Genomic DNA, 18,340 nt, shown 5'->3' with positions numbered 1-18,340 from the left:
AAAGATGCTATTTAAGGTTGCTTATGTAACAGAAGCATCATAATTTGAAATGTGCTGTCTGTTGTATCAGCCATCAGTTGTATCAGAGAAGCTACCTAATGGCTGATATGGATATCTGTGATGATGGGTGAAGAGGTATTGACATTTGTCTTTATCAGGCAAATTTTGCAGCTAGTATCAGCTGAAATAAGTGGAATATTGATCCAGCTGTACTGTGGAAAACAGTGGAATATTTGGTAATAACATGTATCTCTGTTACTTTATAACAAATAATATATTAGTCTTTATTTTAGAATTTGTGTAAACACCAGGGGATCGTATATCGTTACTGGATGATACAGTTAATTTTGAAAAGCAAAATTAGTGGGGTTTTTTTTACATTTAACACAGGTTTTCTTAACTTGTATTTTTTTGCACAACTATGATTGGCCCAAGTAACTCTCATAAGCATCAGTATACTAGTAGCCTTCTGTAAAGCTAGAAGACTTTCTGTAATGCATTAGCTTTCTATACTGAATTTTTTTCATTCTTACATCTAGTTGTTGTATTTACTTCTAATCATTTCTGTCTTACTCTGATGTGCTTGTGATGAAATTGCTTCTGCTTTAAAATTCTCTACTCTTGAATTGCTAGCTTTAATTTAGGAAACTCACATCCTGAAAGACTTGCTTTATTGTCTTGGCAAGAGGTTGTGTCTGCTTCCACCAATTTTCTTCTTGTATCTCTATTCTGCCACTTCTGATACTGTCTTAATCTTATCCATTCTCAGAATGGTAATCCCTTAAATGTAGAAATATGTTAAGTTGCCTGCCTGAAAACCAGCAAGAACATGCCTGTGTCATATATTGGTGCTATGGAAGAAGCTGAACCACAAAGGAAAATATATGTAGGCAGACTTTATGTGGTTCCTGTTCTTACATAACTATTTTAAAACAAACAGCAGTGAATTTGAGGACATCACACAGAACTGGAGAAAGCATTTTCTGCAGTAGATCAAATGAAGTAGTAAGTATCAAAATAACATGTATTAGCTTTCATCATTGGATTTGGCTGTTCTTTCACTATTGGAACCCTAATGCTACTTTACATCAGCAGAGATTGTAATGTTTCAACTCCAGACAGCAGTCTGACTTATTAGGAAAAAGTGAGGGGTAATGTTGGTGAAAAGTGCAAAAGGACATGATACACATGCAGGGGTAGGCTTGGATATTAATCCTTTCAGGTGATTCATATTTTCTAAAGAAATTATGTTTCAGAATTCTTCATGATACTCTTCTTCATGGTTTTGCTCATCCTCTCTCTTTCACCTTCTGAACCATGCAGTATATGTAATTTGCATGCCAAGACAAAATCTACTACTGTGGTATTATTTTTTTATTAATTTGCAGTTTGTATTCTGTATTGTCCCCTTTTACCTTTCTGACTATTATGCTTATCCTGTTCTTGAGGACTATTTGAGGATGTTCAAATAAGGGAATGCTGTATCTTGAGAGAACTTCTGAGAGAATTCTGCCACTGAAGACAGAGAAAGTTGACACAGGAAAAGGAAAATAGTAATTAAAGAAATACTAGAATGAAAACTTGAAAATAATTATTACCCTTTTGGGGATTACTTAGATGCATTATTAACTAGGCTTCATATCAAGACATCAGTAATTCTAAGAACCGCTATCAGAATCTAAATAAAACCATAAACTTGTGAGATTTACAGAGTTTATTTGTTTCTGAGTGCAGACCTGAATAACAGCTTTGCTGCTGGAGGATTATTTTTTGTGGGTAGAGCCAATAACAGTATTCCAGTACAGTCACACAGATGCACACTCACTGCTGAGCCACCTGATGCCAAAAGAATATGGTGACATTTTAGAAGATTTTCAAAATAGCTCTGTTACAATTTAAAACTCTTCAGATGGATTCATCACTGCAACTGAGAATCCATGAAATCTGTAACTTAACTAATGGATTTAAACCTTGATGAACAGTCGTGGTAATCTCTACAATGAAAATAGATTTAAAAAAAAAGTGATGTACTGTAGACAGGAGAAGAAATCAGCATATCCATATCTTGGAATTTAACCTTGTTTAGAACTATGAAGGTCTGAAGTTCTTGTATGAAAATGTTGGGGTTTTTTGCTGGTTCTGAACATCCCTCATCTCAGATGATTTTAGTTTCCTTAGTTTTGTATTCCATGGATAGCAGAACTTCATGAATTTTTTTTGTTATCTTTTTGAGAAAGGAGTATGTTACAGTGCAGTAATTAATGTTATGTGTAACTCGGTACTATATCTGTCTATCTGTATTGGTACGTCATTAGAGAAATCTGAGATATTTTGAATGGCTTTAATTAATCTATTGTAAATTATATGTGATCTTCAGGAATCTGGGATTAAAGATCATGAATAGTTAGATGTTTAAGTCACTTTTGTCAGAAAATGTATATACTAAATAAAGCTCCATACAGAATTACATCCCAATTTTGCAAAATTCTAGAATTCTATTGCCCTCTGCTGGTTTAGCGTACCTGTCTGTGGCTTGGTAGCACTGAATTGTAAGTGAATTGGTCTTCCTTCCTTTCATTTTTCATGGCTAAATTATAGTAGATAAATAGTGTAATGAACCAGTTTGCTACTCACGCTTTAATGTATTATAAAATATAAATCAGTCTTGAGTACAATCTTTTTTGGTGGCTTTCTGAAGTTACAAGAGGTGGCAAGTTGGTTTCTTTTTTGTTGCTGAGGTTTTCAGGTTGAAGAAGCAGCTTCGTTTAATATGTTGCCTTTTTTTTTTCTGAAGCAATAAAAATGAAAACTAAGAAACAACAGTGGAAGCTTCACAGTTCTTTCTTAATACTTTTATGACCTTTCCCCATATTTGTGTTTATAATATATTTGAGTATAACACCACATGCGAAAACCATTTATTGAATTGAATTTTTTGACTGATGTTATCCATGCAGCACCATAACTAACCCTTTAACAGTGTCGCTGTGTCGTGGATGATCTGTAAGCTTACACTTGCAGACTTTTTCAGAAAGAGCCTTAACCACTACAGGATGGGAAATGTTGTGATCTCCTTTAGTGTGCAAAGAAGGTAATATCTCAGGTGTTGCAATAGCTTTCTCACAGAGGTCAAGTGGATAACCCATAGCACAGTAATTCCTCAAGGAGCTGAGAAGAAAGCTGTTCTTGGCATTCAGCAGCAAGCTCCTTCTCACCTCTTTCTTTCCTCTCCTCACCAAAAATATCCAAAACTGTTAACTGAGGATATAAGTGGGAGACAGAAATCCAGTTAACTTCTGAAGCAAACTGGATTTCTCTAAAAAAATAGTGAATGATTGAGTTTGCCATTTTGTTTCCATAGCCAAGAGACGTGCAGTCTAAATAATACTATGTCATAGAGAGGCTGCCTGGAGACCTGCACCTTACAGTAAGTTTGGGAGTCTTGGACTTAGTGCACATTTTTGACTGAGCCACGAATATCATTTTAAGAATCAGAGTTATGCAGTGTCAAGGAACAGAAAAAAGTCCTGGACAGACATTATCCAATGCCACTTAGTATGTTGGGAATAATCGAAAGACAATTCCTGAATTCAGGAAGTTGCGTATAGCCACACACAGCAAGTCACAAATCTACCTTGTGTTTTTACAAACTATAGAATGTGATTTATTATTTTGGTATAGGTAATGTCTGTTTCGTACATAATTTGGGATGAGAGTGTTTGGGGGTTTTTTAAGTGCCATTAGTTTATTGAAAAGAGCTCAGTGTCCTTCTGGGGAAGTTAACTCATTTCATGTTGACTATTACGTTTTACACCTTAATGCTCATTTAAGCTATCATAAGACAGCTTTAGAGTAAGGACTTTATCAGTTCAGAACTATTTTTAGTATTTTCTTCTGGGGTCTTTTTTAAGCTGTCAGCCCCTAAATCCTCCCTTATAAGTAGGAAATTATTTTGCTGCCTCCTACATTCATTCTGTCTGGCAGAATTGAATTAGGACAGGGACAGAATTGGGACAGGGAGAAAGAGCATGCATATTGGTATAGTTTAGCTGTCTTGTGGAAAGATAGGTGAAGATTTGTTTTATAAATGCAGTATTGCTTGATGAAAAACACTGAACTACTGTTTTACTTAAATTGGCGAAATCTTGAGCAAATTCTTTAGAATGCAACAGTAAACATTGGGGCCATTTTAGTATATTGGATTAGTTTCCATTCTAGTCAAAACAGCTGACTAAGCACTCCCAGAGTAGAGAATATAGGCACTGCAAGCTTCATGGAATGCTTATATTTGTACCATGTATTAGTAGTCCCTGGATTTTGACTGCATAGAAGCAGCAGTGTGTTTCTTAAGGCTGGTGTTCGTACTGCTTTTTTACAAACAAACTAACCAAAACAAGTTGAGTATCCGAAGTGATTTTGTCTAAAATAACCAAGAGAGCTGAGCCTTGAACTACAAATCCTGACTTTGATTCTATGCTCTGGCCACTATCAGGTTTTATCATTTGTTTCAACACATGCAGGTGATAAGAAGAATAATGTTTATTAGCATTTTGATGGATTTTATTTCATCCTTTTGCAAACTATTTTTACTTTGCCTAGAAGTTACTGTCAATGTTGATTTGTGTTATATTTGAATATAAATATTGTTTAAAAATTTTGGTTTGTACATGGCTGTTCATGGTTTTAAATTATGAACATAGGAAGAGCATCTAAAAGCCCCTCAGCTTTCCTGTTGTGTTTGTCCCATGTGTAAATAATTAATTTTGGTTTTATTTCTGTAACACTATTACTATGGAATCAGGGTTATGAGTTATTTTATTTTGGGTTTTACCTTACTAGGTAAGGAAGTCTTGCCTTACCAGGTAAGAAAGACCACCCCTTTTTTACACAATTTGTTTACACAATTTGTTTACACAATTACCTGACTTGGGTTGGAGACATCAAAGGCAGCTGGACAGGTTGATAGTCAAATCACTCTTTTGTGTAGCATTTACTACGCAAATTGGCATGAGTTAACTGTACCAACTAGCTAGGCTTGAACAGACATTTTACGTTTTTCTCCCCCTTTTTTTCCGTTCCTTCCCTGCCCCCCTTTTTTTTCCTTTTCTGACATCTCTTTTTGCAGCTGTATTGTGACTGGGAATTACTGCCAGTGACAAAAATAAAGAATAAATCAAAGTAAAAGTCATGATACATCTTACTAGTAACTATTGCTTTCAAGATGTGTTACCATATTTATATTCCATGATTTACCTGTCTTCTCCAGTCCTCTGTAATACAAGTTTTGCGCATCTGAATTTTGAGTTAGGTGAATGATTGGGCCGGATCTATTCTGTGGGCCTGTGTTATTTATCACAGCTGAACAAATTAAACCATTTTAAGCCAGCTGTATGCCCACCTGTAACAGCGAAAGATATGAAATGTGTACACCTCTTAAAGAATATTGTAAAGCAGATGGCTTTACAGGAATGTAGAGGTAGTCTTCCTGTTTCTTTATTTTCTCATTTTACAATTAAAAGACTCGATTTCATGTACAGTTAGTTGTCCCACTAATTAACAGGCTTGACATAGTCATGACTTAGTGTGTATTTTGTGTGCCTGAGGTTTTGTCAAGGCATCCCCAGTAGTCAGTACAAAGATCACTAGGATGCTATTTGAGCTGTCCTGTTCTGCAATTTAACAGCTAGATCAAGCACAGGATCCATTAGAGTGTGATCAATATTCCTTTCCTCTGAGCTACCATAAACTACATCACATCTGAAACTTGGGAATCTGTTAAACAAGCCAGCTGTCTTCAGTTTCAGTATTGGGTAAGCAAAGTCATACGTAGTGCAGTATGAATCTTCCATGAACTTAGATTTCTTAACAGGTTACCAAGAAATTTTGGTTAGATTCTGCATGATCAAATTAAAATTTTGTTTCTCAGTTTTTGATGGTTTATCACAAGAAGGTATTTCAGTTGGGTAAATTTTAGTAGCATGTCACATATAATTTTCTCAAACATACCATTTCAAAGAGCTTTGTCTTTCATAGAGAATGAATACATGGCACATGATCAGGACTTTTAGTTCATGATGTACTTGGAAGAGCATAGTGTGGAAAACACAGTTTGAAAAATTGCAAAACCAGAAATTTGTAAAAAAGACTTTAAAATTTTCAGTTGTAATTTCCTGGCCTTCCAATTGAATACCTGAGTGCCTACTAAGGAAATATTGTACGTACTGGCTGTTATATACAATTATACATCTATTAATATAAATTGCAGTAAAGTGGTTTACAACATAATCATAGAATAGATAAGGTTGGAAAGGACATTAAGATCATCTTCCAGCCCCTTGCCATGGGCAGGGACATCACACCCTAGACCATGTCACCCAAGGCTCTGCCCAACCTGGCTGCAAACACTGCCAGGGATGGAGCATTTACCACTTCTTTGGGCAACCCATTCCAGTGCCTCACCACTCTCACAGTAAAGAATTTCTTTCATGAAATTAAAATTAAACTTCTAGGTATAGTGTATATTTCAGGTATGAGTAGTGTGTTGAGTGAAAGTTATTAAATGAAGCACTGAGTAATGCACTTTATTCTTCAATTCTACAGATACAATAATAAGCAGCTATTTAGATAACCTACTTCTTTGCTATGTGTGATATACAACACAATTTTTTTTGTGGTCTTCTTTTTTTTTTCTTTTTCCAAAAAGTAAGAATGCATGATACAAGATTTTATTCTTCATGATTCAGGTCACTGAAATAAATTTTCCTGTCATTGTATATTGTTATCAAGAATATAAAGCAACTCACTGGAAGACTAGTGCTACCTATATAAATAGACCTAACTTGAAAAAAGTGGTCCATTTATAATGAGTAATGCTGTAACAATTCTGGTTTTGTTTGAGACCTCACAGGGATCCTAGACCCTTGTGACTTCAAAGAGCATATCCAATTTAGCAATCTTTCAGCAGCTGGATTTGTGTCATAAAGTGCAGTAGATAACAATAAAAATAACAAGTTATCTAAACTTATGCTGTTGCAACAAATACAGTGTATTGGAAGGACTTAGTTGCCACTTAAATTTAGTTATCATAGTTCTGACTTTTAAATAAAATGAGAAATAATTTCATCAATTTGAATATTGATATTATTTTATAGGACTAGGTTATTAAAAATACTATGTTGTTGGCAAGGAAGATGTTTTATATTAAAAATGTGTTCTGTACTGTCATCACAGAATCCTTCCTCTCAGTCTCATTTTCCTAACTGTGAATCAAGAAAGCCATACATTGCACTGGCATTAGATTTATATGCAGGCTTCATGCATGTTAATTTCTTTAGTGGCACAGAATGAGATAATTTCTCTTTCCTATATTGCAGTACAAAAGATGGTATATATTGCATATTTCATTCTGTAGAACTGATTTTATGTATATTTATTTAAATTCTCAAGCCATAGCCTTTAAAGGAAATTAAATAATAGGACTAATACGTCAATTTTGCATGGTTTTTGCTTTCAGAAATTAGCACCTGGAGTTAGTCAGTTTGCTTACACCTGTGTGCAAGACCATCCTATCTGGACTAACCAACAGTTTTGGGAAACGACCTTTTATAGCAATGTCCAAAATCAAGTTCGCTCCCTCTACCTTTCAGCCAAAGATGACAACCATGCAGTACAGTTGAGACAAAAGGTAGGAGAATATATTATAAAGTAAATATCAAAGTAGTATTTTTATTCACTTTTTAATTGTCTGCTAAGTTGTGGAGCCGTAAGTTGTGGTTTCTCCCATTTAATGTATTTTTCTTTCATTTTTGCCATATTAAAACAGCATAAAATAACATGAAAAATAAAAAAATATGTTTAGCTGCAAAGCAGTATAACTTGATGTTGCTCATGTGATTTTTCAAACAACCGCTTTTTATACAAATTTCCACACTTTAAGGTATATGTTCTTCCTGAGAGTAGTAACTTATTGTATAGCAGTGTTACAAACAAGCGACAGTTCTGTTATAGGAACAGCCTAAGTTAGCAGCAGTTCTCATGCCCAGTGTTAGATTATTACCAAGCCCTGTGGTGGTTTCTGTTGAATGTCACTCAGTCTACTTTAGTGAAATTGAACAGATCTCCCAGAACACAAATTAGGATGAAAGTCCATCTCTAATGCAAAAATATAATGGGAAGCCTTGCAGCATGCTAAAATAACTTCTTTTTTTTCTTTTTTTTTTTTAAGGAGCATTATGTACACATAGGAAAGAGCTGTTTGTAATCTCTCTTCTTGTATGATTATTATCAACTGTGTGACTGAAAAGTGTATGCTATCCAGTCATGCAGCACTGTAGAGACAGGAAGTAAAATATTCCCAGCAATGGAGTCAGAATGAGAAACAGAAAAGGCATTTCAGACGTATGAGGGTGTCGTGGTTTAAACTAAGTCAGCCATGCAGTCTCTCTCATTCCCCCCCTTCCTCACCCTCGCTCTCAGAGGGATGGGGAGGAGAATTGAAAGAATGTAACGCCCACAGGTTGAGATAAGAACAGCCCAGTAACTAAGGTATAACACAAACCACTGCTGCTACCACCAGTAATAATAATGATAAGGGAAATAACAAGGGAAGAGAATACAACCGCTCACCACCTGCTGACTGATACCCAGCCTGACCGAGCAGTGATCTATCCTTTCTGGGTAACTGCCCCCAGGTTATATAGTGGGCATGACTTGCTGTGGTACAGAATACCTCTTTGGCTAGTTTAGGTCAGGTGTCCTGTTTCTGCTTCCTCCTGGCTTCCTCTTCTCCCTGGCAGAGCATGGGATTCAGAAAGTCCTTGGTCAGAGTAAACATTACTGAGCAGCAACTAAAAAACATCAGTGTTATCAGCGCTGTTCCCAGGCTGAAAGTCAAAAACACAGCGCTGCACCAGCTACTAAGAAGGAGAAAAATGACTGCTACTGCTGAACCCAGGGCAGAGTGATAAAGAGCAAGGGACTGTGTGACTGTGTATGGGGAACCCCTTTAAAATCCGATTCAGTGTAAAGATGTGGAGAGCAGTAGAACCTCAAGCATCTGCTGTAGACCTCACGTGTCCATATGGAAAATTTGGTCAAATTTAGTGTAGAAAAAACATTTACAACATATGTAGTCCTTTAATAATTTAACATCAGGCATTATGTCGCTAATGTCAGCTGCCAGATTTCTTTATTCTGACTTCCTCAGGCTATAATACAATTTGACTATGTGCAACCTGCCTTGCTTGTTTCAACCAAAAGCTAGAATTGGACTCAACATATAAAAGCATGAGTGTTTCAGCTGGTCTGCAAACTATTTATATAAAACTTTGCTTCACCTGAACATCCTAGGAATTTGGAGAATATTACCTGCATGAAGCAATGTGCTTCTCAATCCAATTTATGCTTGCTTTTATGTGAGCTAAATGGATAAGCTAATGAGAGCAACTGTGTTAAAATCAGTAAACCACTCTGAATAAACATGGATGATTGTATAGCATAAAACTCATCTAGAAAGAAATTGTTATTTAGATCTGTCTACATTTTGCTACTTGCATATTTCAGTGAACTGCTTTCAAAGCTCAGCTCCTATAATCATAACTCTTCTTAAACCCTATTGAGTGTAGTTATTTGGTTTTTCTTTTAATATTAATATATAACTTACTGAAGAAGTTTAATAAACAATATAATGAACAAAGTTTTGACTAAACATTGTTTTATTTTTAAAGTTTCAGCTTTATTTTTCTGTGCTTTTTTTATTTCATTCTGCATGTCTTCTAGGAGAAAAATTCTGTAGGTTCAGACCAAGATAAGACAGCAATGGACCTGGCTGCTGAGCAGTTGCGATTATGGCCAACTCTTAATAAGCAAACACAGCAGGAGCTCATCCAGAATGAGGAAAGTACAGTTTTCAGTCAGGCAATTCATTTTGCTAACCTCATGGTCTACCTGCTAGTACCACTGGATACAAGTAAGAACAAGCTGTTAAGAACGTCGGCCACCGGTGACTGGGAGAGTGGAAGCAACAGTATTGTCACAAACAGGTGGGCATACAGCTTCAGCGAGGATGGGTCACAGTTGTCAAAAGCTTCTTAATTTTCAGGATTTGTTCTAAATACCAGATTATTTCAGTATCTTCACTTCTTTTTAAGTTCATTAATGAAAGGAGAGTAGTCTAAAGTAGTACCTCTTAAAATAACAGAACTTAATCTGGAGCAATCTGCCACCATTTAAAGGAACATAAAAGCTTTACTGTTACATTAAGAATTTGTAATCTAGTAATGCAAATGCTGAAGGCAAATACATGATGAGAAAGAAAAAGCAGCCCAAACCGTACATTATGTAACTTGAAAAACTCAGTATATGAACCTAAAATCAAGAAAACATTTGTACAGAATCCAAGGAAGAAAGGCGCTGAAGTCACACAATGCAAGAGGGCTAAACTACTATGGCAAAAGTTAAATTACTAAGGAGGCAGGAGGAGTATAAATGCCAGTTACATTCCCTTAGTATGCAAATCTATAAAATAGTCTTCCTTTCTCTCTAGTTATTGTTTTCATTATGACCTATGATCTGTCAGAATTCCCACCTGATAAAATTGTAGAACACTGGCATCACGTAAAGTATAGGCTTCTTACCAGTATCAGACTTCCCATGGCTGCTAATTTCTGCTGACTAAACACCTCTGGTCTCAGGCATTAGGATGTGCTCAGGAAACAGGTTGTGGTGTATATTGTATGAATCTGACCCTTAATACTATTATGGGAAGCATTTTTAGACATTCAAAGTACATCTCCCACTGACCTGCTTGTGCTTTTATCTGATGCATAAAAAGCTATTTTTATAGCCTTTTTGCTTTTGAATGCTTTGCTCTGCAACCAGAGTATTCATTTAATGTATCTTTGTCTGTGTAACTGGATATTTGTTTACCAGGGGTTGCAAGTAATGTTATCTGACTTCATGAAGACGTAGAGTTCACATCCAGGCGGCTTTTTTTCTCTTGTGGGCCCATCTGCACTGGATTCATGGAGGGAAGATTCTCCTACCTCATCATCCACACAGTTCTAACAGTGTTAATAACAGTGAAAATACAATGTTAACTTTGGCACCACCATACGCTTTTAGCAAAGTTTATGTATTGTAGCTAGGAAAAAAAAACACCCCACAGCTTGTCTGTGTCGAGCCAGGTATCACCTTTGCATCACCAGTTGAAATTTTCCATGCTTGAAATTTCCTTTATTTATGTCTATAGTATTGCAGGCAGTGTTGCAGAGAGTTATGACACTGAAAGTGGATTTGAGGACTCTGAGAACAATGATGTTGCAAATGCAGTTGTACGCTTCATCACGAGATTTATTGACAAGGTTTGCACAGAGAGCGGTGTTACACAGGATCACATAAAGGGTCTTCACTGCATGATACCTGGTAGGAATTGTGATAAGTGGTTTGTAGTCTTTCTTTTTTCTACTTTTTTTTTTTTCCTAGTAAGAGAAATGAACTTCTTGGTTTCAGTTACTTTCAGTGAAGTTAGAAGGTTAGATTTCTTTTCTAGACTGTAATTCCTGTTGAATTTCAAGTAATTATTCCTTTGATGTTTAAATTTAGGAATTTCAGAATATTAGAGTTTAAATTAGACTGCAAGTTTCTCTTTCATATTATGCGAGTCTTCATTTATGGTATTACTGCTTTCCAGGCATTGTTGCAATGCACATAGAGACCTTGGAGGCTGTCCATCGTGAGAGTAGGCGGCTTCCACCAATACAGAAGGCAAGTGTTATGAAACATATTTGTATTCTTTACAAGTATTAGAATCATTCAATTTAGTCATATTTTTTCCCTCTTATAATGTTACAAAGAAATATCAAAACATTGAAAGAAAATTTTCAGCAGTGATAAATAAAATGCTTGGCTTTGGTCTCATGAAATACAAACTTATGAAGCTAGTAGAGTCAAACTTCTGATTATAAGCAAGCTATTGCATGCCCACTTTTTTTCAGAACCATTTCTCTTAGTTGAGTCCAAGCTCCATCTCCTTCTTTGGACTCTGTCTCATAACAGTTTTGTTTTGATGTTTTTTCAGCCAAATATTAGAACTAGATTGAGGTATAACACTGATATCACCATTACACTAACACTTTCATTTATTTGTATCAGCCCAAAATTCTACGACCAACTTTACTGCCAGGAGAAGAATTTGTTTGTGAAGGTCTTCGTGTGCTGCTGGATCCTGATGGCAGAGAGGAAGCTACAGGAGGACTGCTTGGAGGCCCTCACATCCTTCCTGCTGAAGGAGCTTTGTTCCTGACCACTTACAGAATTATATTTAAAGGCACTCCTCATGATCAACTGGGTAAGGAAAATGAAACAGCGATAGTTGTGGTCCTTCAGACAGGCAGGACTTTGAGCTGGCCTATCCACCTAGTATAACACCAACATCAAAATGTATATACCTCACAGTATAACTTCTCGTGTTTATCAGATAAGAATAGTGTCTTAATATAGGTTTTTATTGCTAGATATGACAGTCACTGACTTTGGATTTGCATTTAATTTAACTAGAACTTATTCAGGCAAGGCATTAGATGCTAAATGTTTGTTTATTCATGCATATAGTATTCCTGTCTTCAACAATTTATGTAATATCATAAAATTATGAATTTGTCTTAGAGGAAACTTCAGTAATCTGTCCCATGGCATTATGGGTTTTCACAGACTACCTAAAGTTGGAGACAAAAAATAAGGACATTCGTGACTATATTTTAGTAATTTCCATAGACTTTTGAATGAACAAAATGCTTAGTATATTTATATTTCAGTTCCATCTGTAAAGTTGGTCTGATAATGCTGCTTTACAGCACAGTATTTGTAAGCTGCTTCACCACTAAGGGAGAATATATATACTGTGTGAGGCCTGCAGCTTCCACTGCCCCTAGCTTTTCATTAAACAGGGTTTTTTCAGCCACTATTTCAGCCACATTTCTGTTAAATGAAACATGCTCATGAGTTAGTATTCTCTCAAATATCTATTAATAAATTCAGTATTGTTTTTAATATGTACTGGAAATAGCTCTCCTGAATGATAAATTTTTATATTTTGACATCTGCCATTTCTAAGCGGATTGTCTTTTAGAAGTATAAATGTATTGTGGAATGTTCATGGTTGTGCATAAAGATACCAGTGTATATCATTCATTGTTTAGAAGCTGTATAATGCAATATGAAATTTGAGTAAGATTGAAACTGTTTCTTCACCCCCATCAACCTAGATTTTGGGTGTACATTTCCATTGTGTGTACAGCCTCAGAAGGAAGGAGAATATTATTCTAATCATCCCAGCTGTAATTAAGCAGAAATTCAGATTACTAGTAATGCTTTAGGAATTTACCTTTTCAGGTATTTTGCCTGAAATTAATTAGGTACCATCATTTGTGTGTTGCTTTGTACTCCCTCATTTCTGTCTATACAATGAGACCAAATCAGATCTGATTCTGTGATCTAATAAGTATGTGTAAATACAATATTGTGGTCCTCAGTTGGAGAGCAGACAGTGATCCGGAGCTTTCCTATTGCGTCTGTTACGAAGGAGAAGAAGATCACTATACAAAATCAACTGCAGCAAAGTATGCAGGAAGGACTGCAGATCACTTCAGCTACCTTTCAGGTAAAAGGAAGGTTTTTAAAAATTTATGTGACAACCCACTTTGTTCTGATATTTGTGTTCAGTTTTCTGCCATGTAAAGTCAATAGAAAATTCAGTCCTCTCATAGAAACCCTGGTGTTTCTTGGCCCAGGTGATACCTAGATTATTACAGTTTTCAAATTTGATTTCTTTTCACTCCTTTCCTTAGCTCTCAATTTTGGATCCAATAAAGGGTTATTTTGGGTCCAAATCTCTTAATGTTTAGTAAGTAGAGGCCTAGGCAGGCCAGTGGAAACATGCTTCCTCTCTCTTTCCCCTACATGGAATGTATGTGGAAAAGCTATAAATACAGCTTGCTTCTCCAGAATTTCATTCCGTAAAAATCCATGGCAGAAAGTCATAGTGCACCTCACATGGAAGCTGAACTTCCAGGAATCTTTAGGCTAGCCACCATTGGCCAGAACCAATGAGCCTCTGTGTGACTTGCACAGATCCTGACTTCTGTACAGATCCTGGTAGTTTCTTGTCTGTGTGTTCAGAAGCATGTACTGCAGGGTGATTGACAGAGGTGGACTTTTTAAGAGTTAGGAATCTTGAAGTGTTTCCTCAATATTTCGTCCTAGTGGTGATCTTGAAGGTAGTCAAACCCTAAGAGATGTGAAGTTGAAGGCAAAGAATTTTATTTCGTGGATTGAAAGTAGACTGCAGTACTTAAGATGTGAGATATTTGTTGGGTTAGGTGACTGCAGAAGTATATTTTCACTGAGAACAAAAACTCTTAACATTTGAACACATAATAAAATAGATCATGAGCTTTTCACTAGTTCCTTAAATAATGGACATTATTTAGCTAACTGTTCATGATTAGATATTATGACAAAATTCTTCAGTACAAGGGTGGTGAGGCACCATCCCTGGAAGCATTCAAGGCCAGGTGGGATCAGCTTTGAGCAGCCTCGTCTAGTGGAAGGTGTCCCTGCCTGTGGCATGGGGGTTAGAAGTTCATGATCTTTAAAGTCCTTTCCAACCTAAAACATTCAATGACCCTATTCAAAAGCATATGATTAGGAATAAAAGTGAGTAAAGCAACTGACAAAAAGTTCTTGTTGTAGACTTCACAAGGACTTCAATTTTCCAGTAATCCTTTTGCCAGAATAGTTAGCATACTTCAACGATGTGCTAAATACAGACACAGCTCAGTGTTTTCTGTGCTGGATTCTGGTAAAACATCTTTGCTTTTGTTTAACATAGTTTTGTTTTAGGTTGTGAGAACAAAATCAGCAGTTTACTTTCCGTTCCCTTTGTAACAGCTAGAGTTCAATACAGTGTGAAATAGCCCCTCCTCTTTACTTATTAATTATGACTTTCAGGTGTTTGCTGCAGTTATGCTATTTAATCTGTTTAAAACTTCAGATCAGTGTGACCCCTACAGATTCCAGAGCTCCTTTCAAGGAGGTCCTAGAACAACAGAGTTGTTAGTCATTTGGAAAGTATTTAAAAAAAACAAGTGAAATTTAAAAAGCAGTGATGAAATGCACCTTCTAGATAGCAGGGAAAAAAACATTGAAATGGTTTATAGGTATGCCTTCAGAAATAAAGCTCTAGGATATTTCTTTGTTTGCTGACTCCTCTTGGCTGAGGATGAAGAGATGGGATTCTTTTATTATTATTTTCCCTAAAAAATGTTTCAAAAAGCATTTTTAGTGCGTAGATAGGTCAGGATTGAATAGCACAAGGTTAGTCCATTTTAAGGATTGGATTTCACTATTACGTTTTTATTAGTAGTAGCTTTTTATACTTTGCAAGGTGTGGCAAAAATTGGAATGGCTGAGTAATGGAAGTATAATGGTTATGACTTATGAATGCTGAAATTGTGGTTTGATGATACTCTTTGAAGTGCATTACAACTTTAGTTCCCAGTATATGGGCAGAGCTGGCCGAGTCTTTCCAAGCTAAACTGTCCATGTGACTAGTATTTGAACTGTTGTAGGCATCTTAATGCCAGCAGTACTACTTGGATTTACCAAAATATTTGTTTGATATGATTAGAATTCTGAATGTTATTTTTAGTGAAAATAACTTAATCTTAGGACTTAAATGTAAAAATTAAATTAAAAATTAAAAACACGTAATATCCCTCAAAAACAGTAAGGTATATGTACATATATTTGTATTTTTCCAGTGAGCATAGAACTGCGTGTATGCAAGTATGGGAATTTGCTAATGTATTTTAGGATATTTTAATTTCTCTAATTCTATAGGGTTTTCTCATTTTTAACATGTCATATCTTTAATATGCAGTTAATTAAAGTAGCATTTGATGAAGAAGTAAGTCCTGAAGTGGTGGAAATATTTAAGAAACAGTTAATGAAGTTCCGATATCCTCAGTCTATCTTCAGCACTTTTGCATTTGCAGCTGGGCAAACAGTACCACAGATAATTTTACCAAAACAAAAAGAAAAGAGCACGTCATTCCGGTATAGTCATTCTTCTTTTATTATTGGTGTTTTTGTTGAGTTTCAGTCAAATACGTTGAACAGTCTGAAAGCTTTGCGGAAATGCAGATCATTCAGGCACTTTTCAGGAAAGTCAGAATGACTGATTGCTATTCCAAGTCTTTTTATGTTTCCAGAATAAAAGGTAGATAAGTATGATATACATGTCCATTTGGTATAAATATATATTATTTATCCAAATTTCTAGCTGCAGCAAATTCATTACATTTTGGAACACACATAAGTAGCATCTTCAGTTATCCAAACTATGCCAACATGAAAAATAGATTTCTTGTATGTTACTTTATAAATTAATAACCTAATGTGGTTTGTAACTGATTTGACCCTTAATACAGTCTGCACAGTTGTCCTAGTGTGTTTTTACTCTAGAGTATGAGCTTTATCCTCTTTTGAAGTTTGTGATACGTGCGTTTTTAGTAGACTAGATGGACTATTAGTCTGTTCTAGAGTGGTAGTTCCTGTGATTCTCTGTTGATTATTACATTGTTGACATAGGAAAGTAAAATCCCAAGCTAGTCATGGAATCCTAAAACAGCAATTTCTGTCTTTCCTGCCTTTGCTTTGTGAACTTTTTAGATATATCATGTTGCTAGCAAAATACAAATACCTAAAGAAAGATGGTGGCTGCTTATTCATTATCATTAGACATAATAGGTACAAATTTATCTCAAAGTAATAAAATTGTTTTTTAAAATTTAATATAGGAAGTAAATTTTCTGGTTATAATTTTTGTCTTATTACATGAAAAATTACAGGAAATACATTTTGTTTGGGTAAGCGGGTTCACCATAAAAATCTACATGCTATTGCGGAGAATCATATTAATCTTTCTGAATATTTTTATTGCTATGAATTTATAGTACCTTCTCAAAAAGCATTGTGAAAGGAGCAAAACGTGCTGGGAAGATGACAATTGGACGCCAATATTTATTAAAGAAGAAGACAGGCACAATAGTGGAAGAAAGAGGGAATCGCCCAGGCTGGAATGAAGATGATGATATCTCTGGTAATAGTGAGACAGTTTTTTCCATGTTGGTTGATAAGTCTATCATTTTATGCTTTCATTCGAAAATGTTGAATAAGAAAGGTATTCAAAACAGAAATTGCAGAGTCTTCCTAGACAGGAACGATAAAGGTTTCAAGTATGTACACTCGGTAACCATTTTCTTTTGTAATGATGCAGGAAAAGAGGAAGTTGACTTCATTCAGTGGTAAAGCAAAATACTAGATTGTTATCTTTTATCAAAATATTTGCATATAGTATCATGTTATAATTTTTTACATCATAATAATATAGATGGAATAGTACAGAAGAATATCGTAACTTCCATTTATCTTTAGACTTCATGATGACATCTGTAATTAGTCTATGATGAGAAAGCAGTAATTGGTGAGATTCAACAAAGAGCAAACACAGATATGGAAGTGACAAATGATTTCTAAAAACAGCGGAAGTCATTACTACTGGAAATACAATTTTTCCAAATTTTGGTTGAAAGAATTTTGGGACAGAAGGTAGAAAGTGATTTGGGCACTTTGTATAGTTTGTGTGATGGTATGGAGTTTGACTCTCTTCCAAATACTTCTTTTCCTACCATGTGCTGCTGTCAGTATATCCTTATCTGGACCAGTGCTAATTTATAATAAACCACTAGAGGGAACCAGATTCTCCTGTACATGAAGCAGGTATTGTTTTGTCATACCATTCTTTCTTTTTTTTTTAAAAAAAAGGCATTTCAGATAATGAAGTGTTTCTCAAACACACAATCTCTTCGAAACATCAAAAAAGCCGAATTTTCCTTTGGAATATTTGGTCAGTGAGCAAGGCAACTTATATGACTTATGAGTAGATACATAAGCAGATAAAAGCTGTCTGAAGCAGGACTATCTTACTGCACTGTTGCTATTCTCTCTAAAATGTAAGAAGGCTATTCCAGGAAAGCTAAAAAATATTGTTTCTCTTCTTTCATTCCAGATAAAAGTGGTGGAAAAGGGGCAAAAAGAAAGAATTACAAAACAGGGGGTGTCTTTAGAGTGCTGAAAAATTACCTTCTTAATTTAATTTTTGGCATCTTCCTTAAGTGCTGAGTTAGTATGTTTTCTGATGTTGCAAATTCTTTGGGTCAGAAGCCATTCTGCAGGCTGTACCTGCTTGATTTTTAAACGATTTCGTGTCTTTCATCCAGAG

The 18,340-nt window shown here is 35.5% G+C and overlaps 1 protein-coding gene across 1 annotated transcript in view; it reads left to right on the top strand.

Moving 5' to 3' along the window:
• SBF2 (SET binding factor 2) overlaps positions 1-18,340 on the top strand; it is a 260,718-nt gene that overhangs the window by 196,043 nt on the left and 46,335 nt on the right. The window contains exons 18-25 of the mRNA XM_057418287.1: positions 7,514-7,684; positions 9,778-10,040; positions 11,249-11,421; positions 11,690-11,763; positions 12,151-12,346; positions 13,530-13,657; positions 15,938-16,113; positions 17,013-17,158. Of these exons, the coding sequence (XP_057274270.1) occupies positions 7,514-7,684; positions 9,778-10,040; positions 11,249-11,421; positions 11,690-11,763; positions 12,151-12,346; positions 13,530-13,657; positions 15,938-16,113; positions 17,013-17,158 (1,327 nt within the window). The remainder of the gene's footprint in view (positions 1-7,513; positions 7,685-9,777; positions 10,041-11,248; positions 11,422-11,689; positions 11,764-12,150; positions 12,347-13,529; positions 13,658-15,937; positions 16,114-17,012; positions 17,159-18,340) is intronic.

The sequence above is a fragment of the Pezoporus wallicus genome, unplaced genomic scaffold (genome assembly GCF_028554395.1).
Source record: "Pezoporus wallicus isolate ANWC-B61680 ecotype Strahan unplaced genomic scaffold, APGP_CSIRO_Pwel_v1 contig_2025, whole genome shotgun sequence".
NCBI lineage: Eukaryota > Metazoa > Chordata > Aves > Psittaciformes > Psittacidae > Pezoporus > Pezoporus wallicus.
The sequence above is the reverse complement of the archived record's forward strand: the minus strand, read 5'-3'. Positions and strand labels throughout refer to the sequence as shown.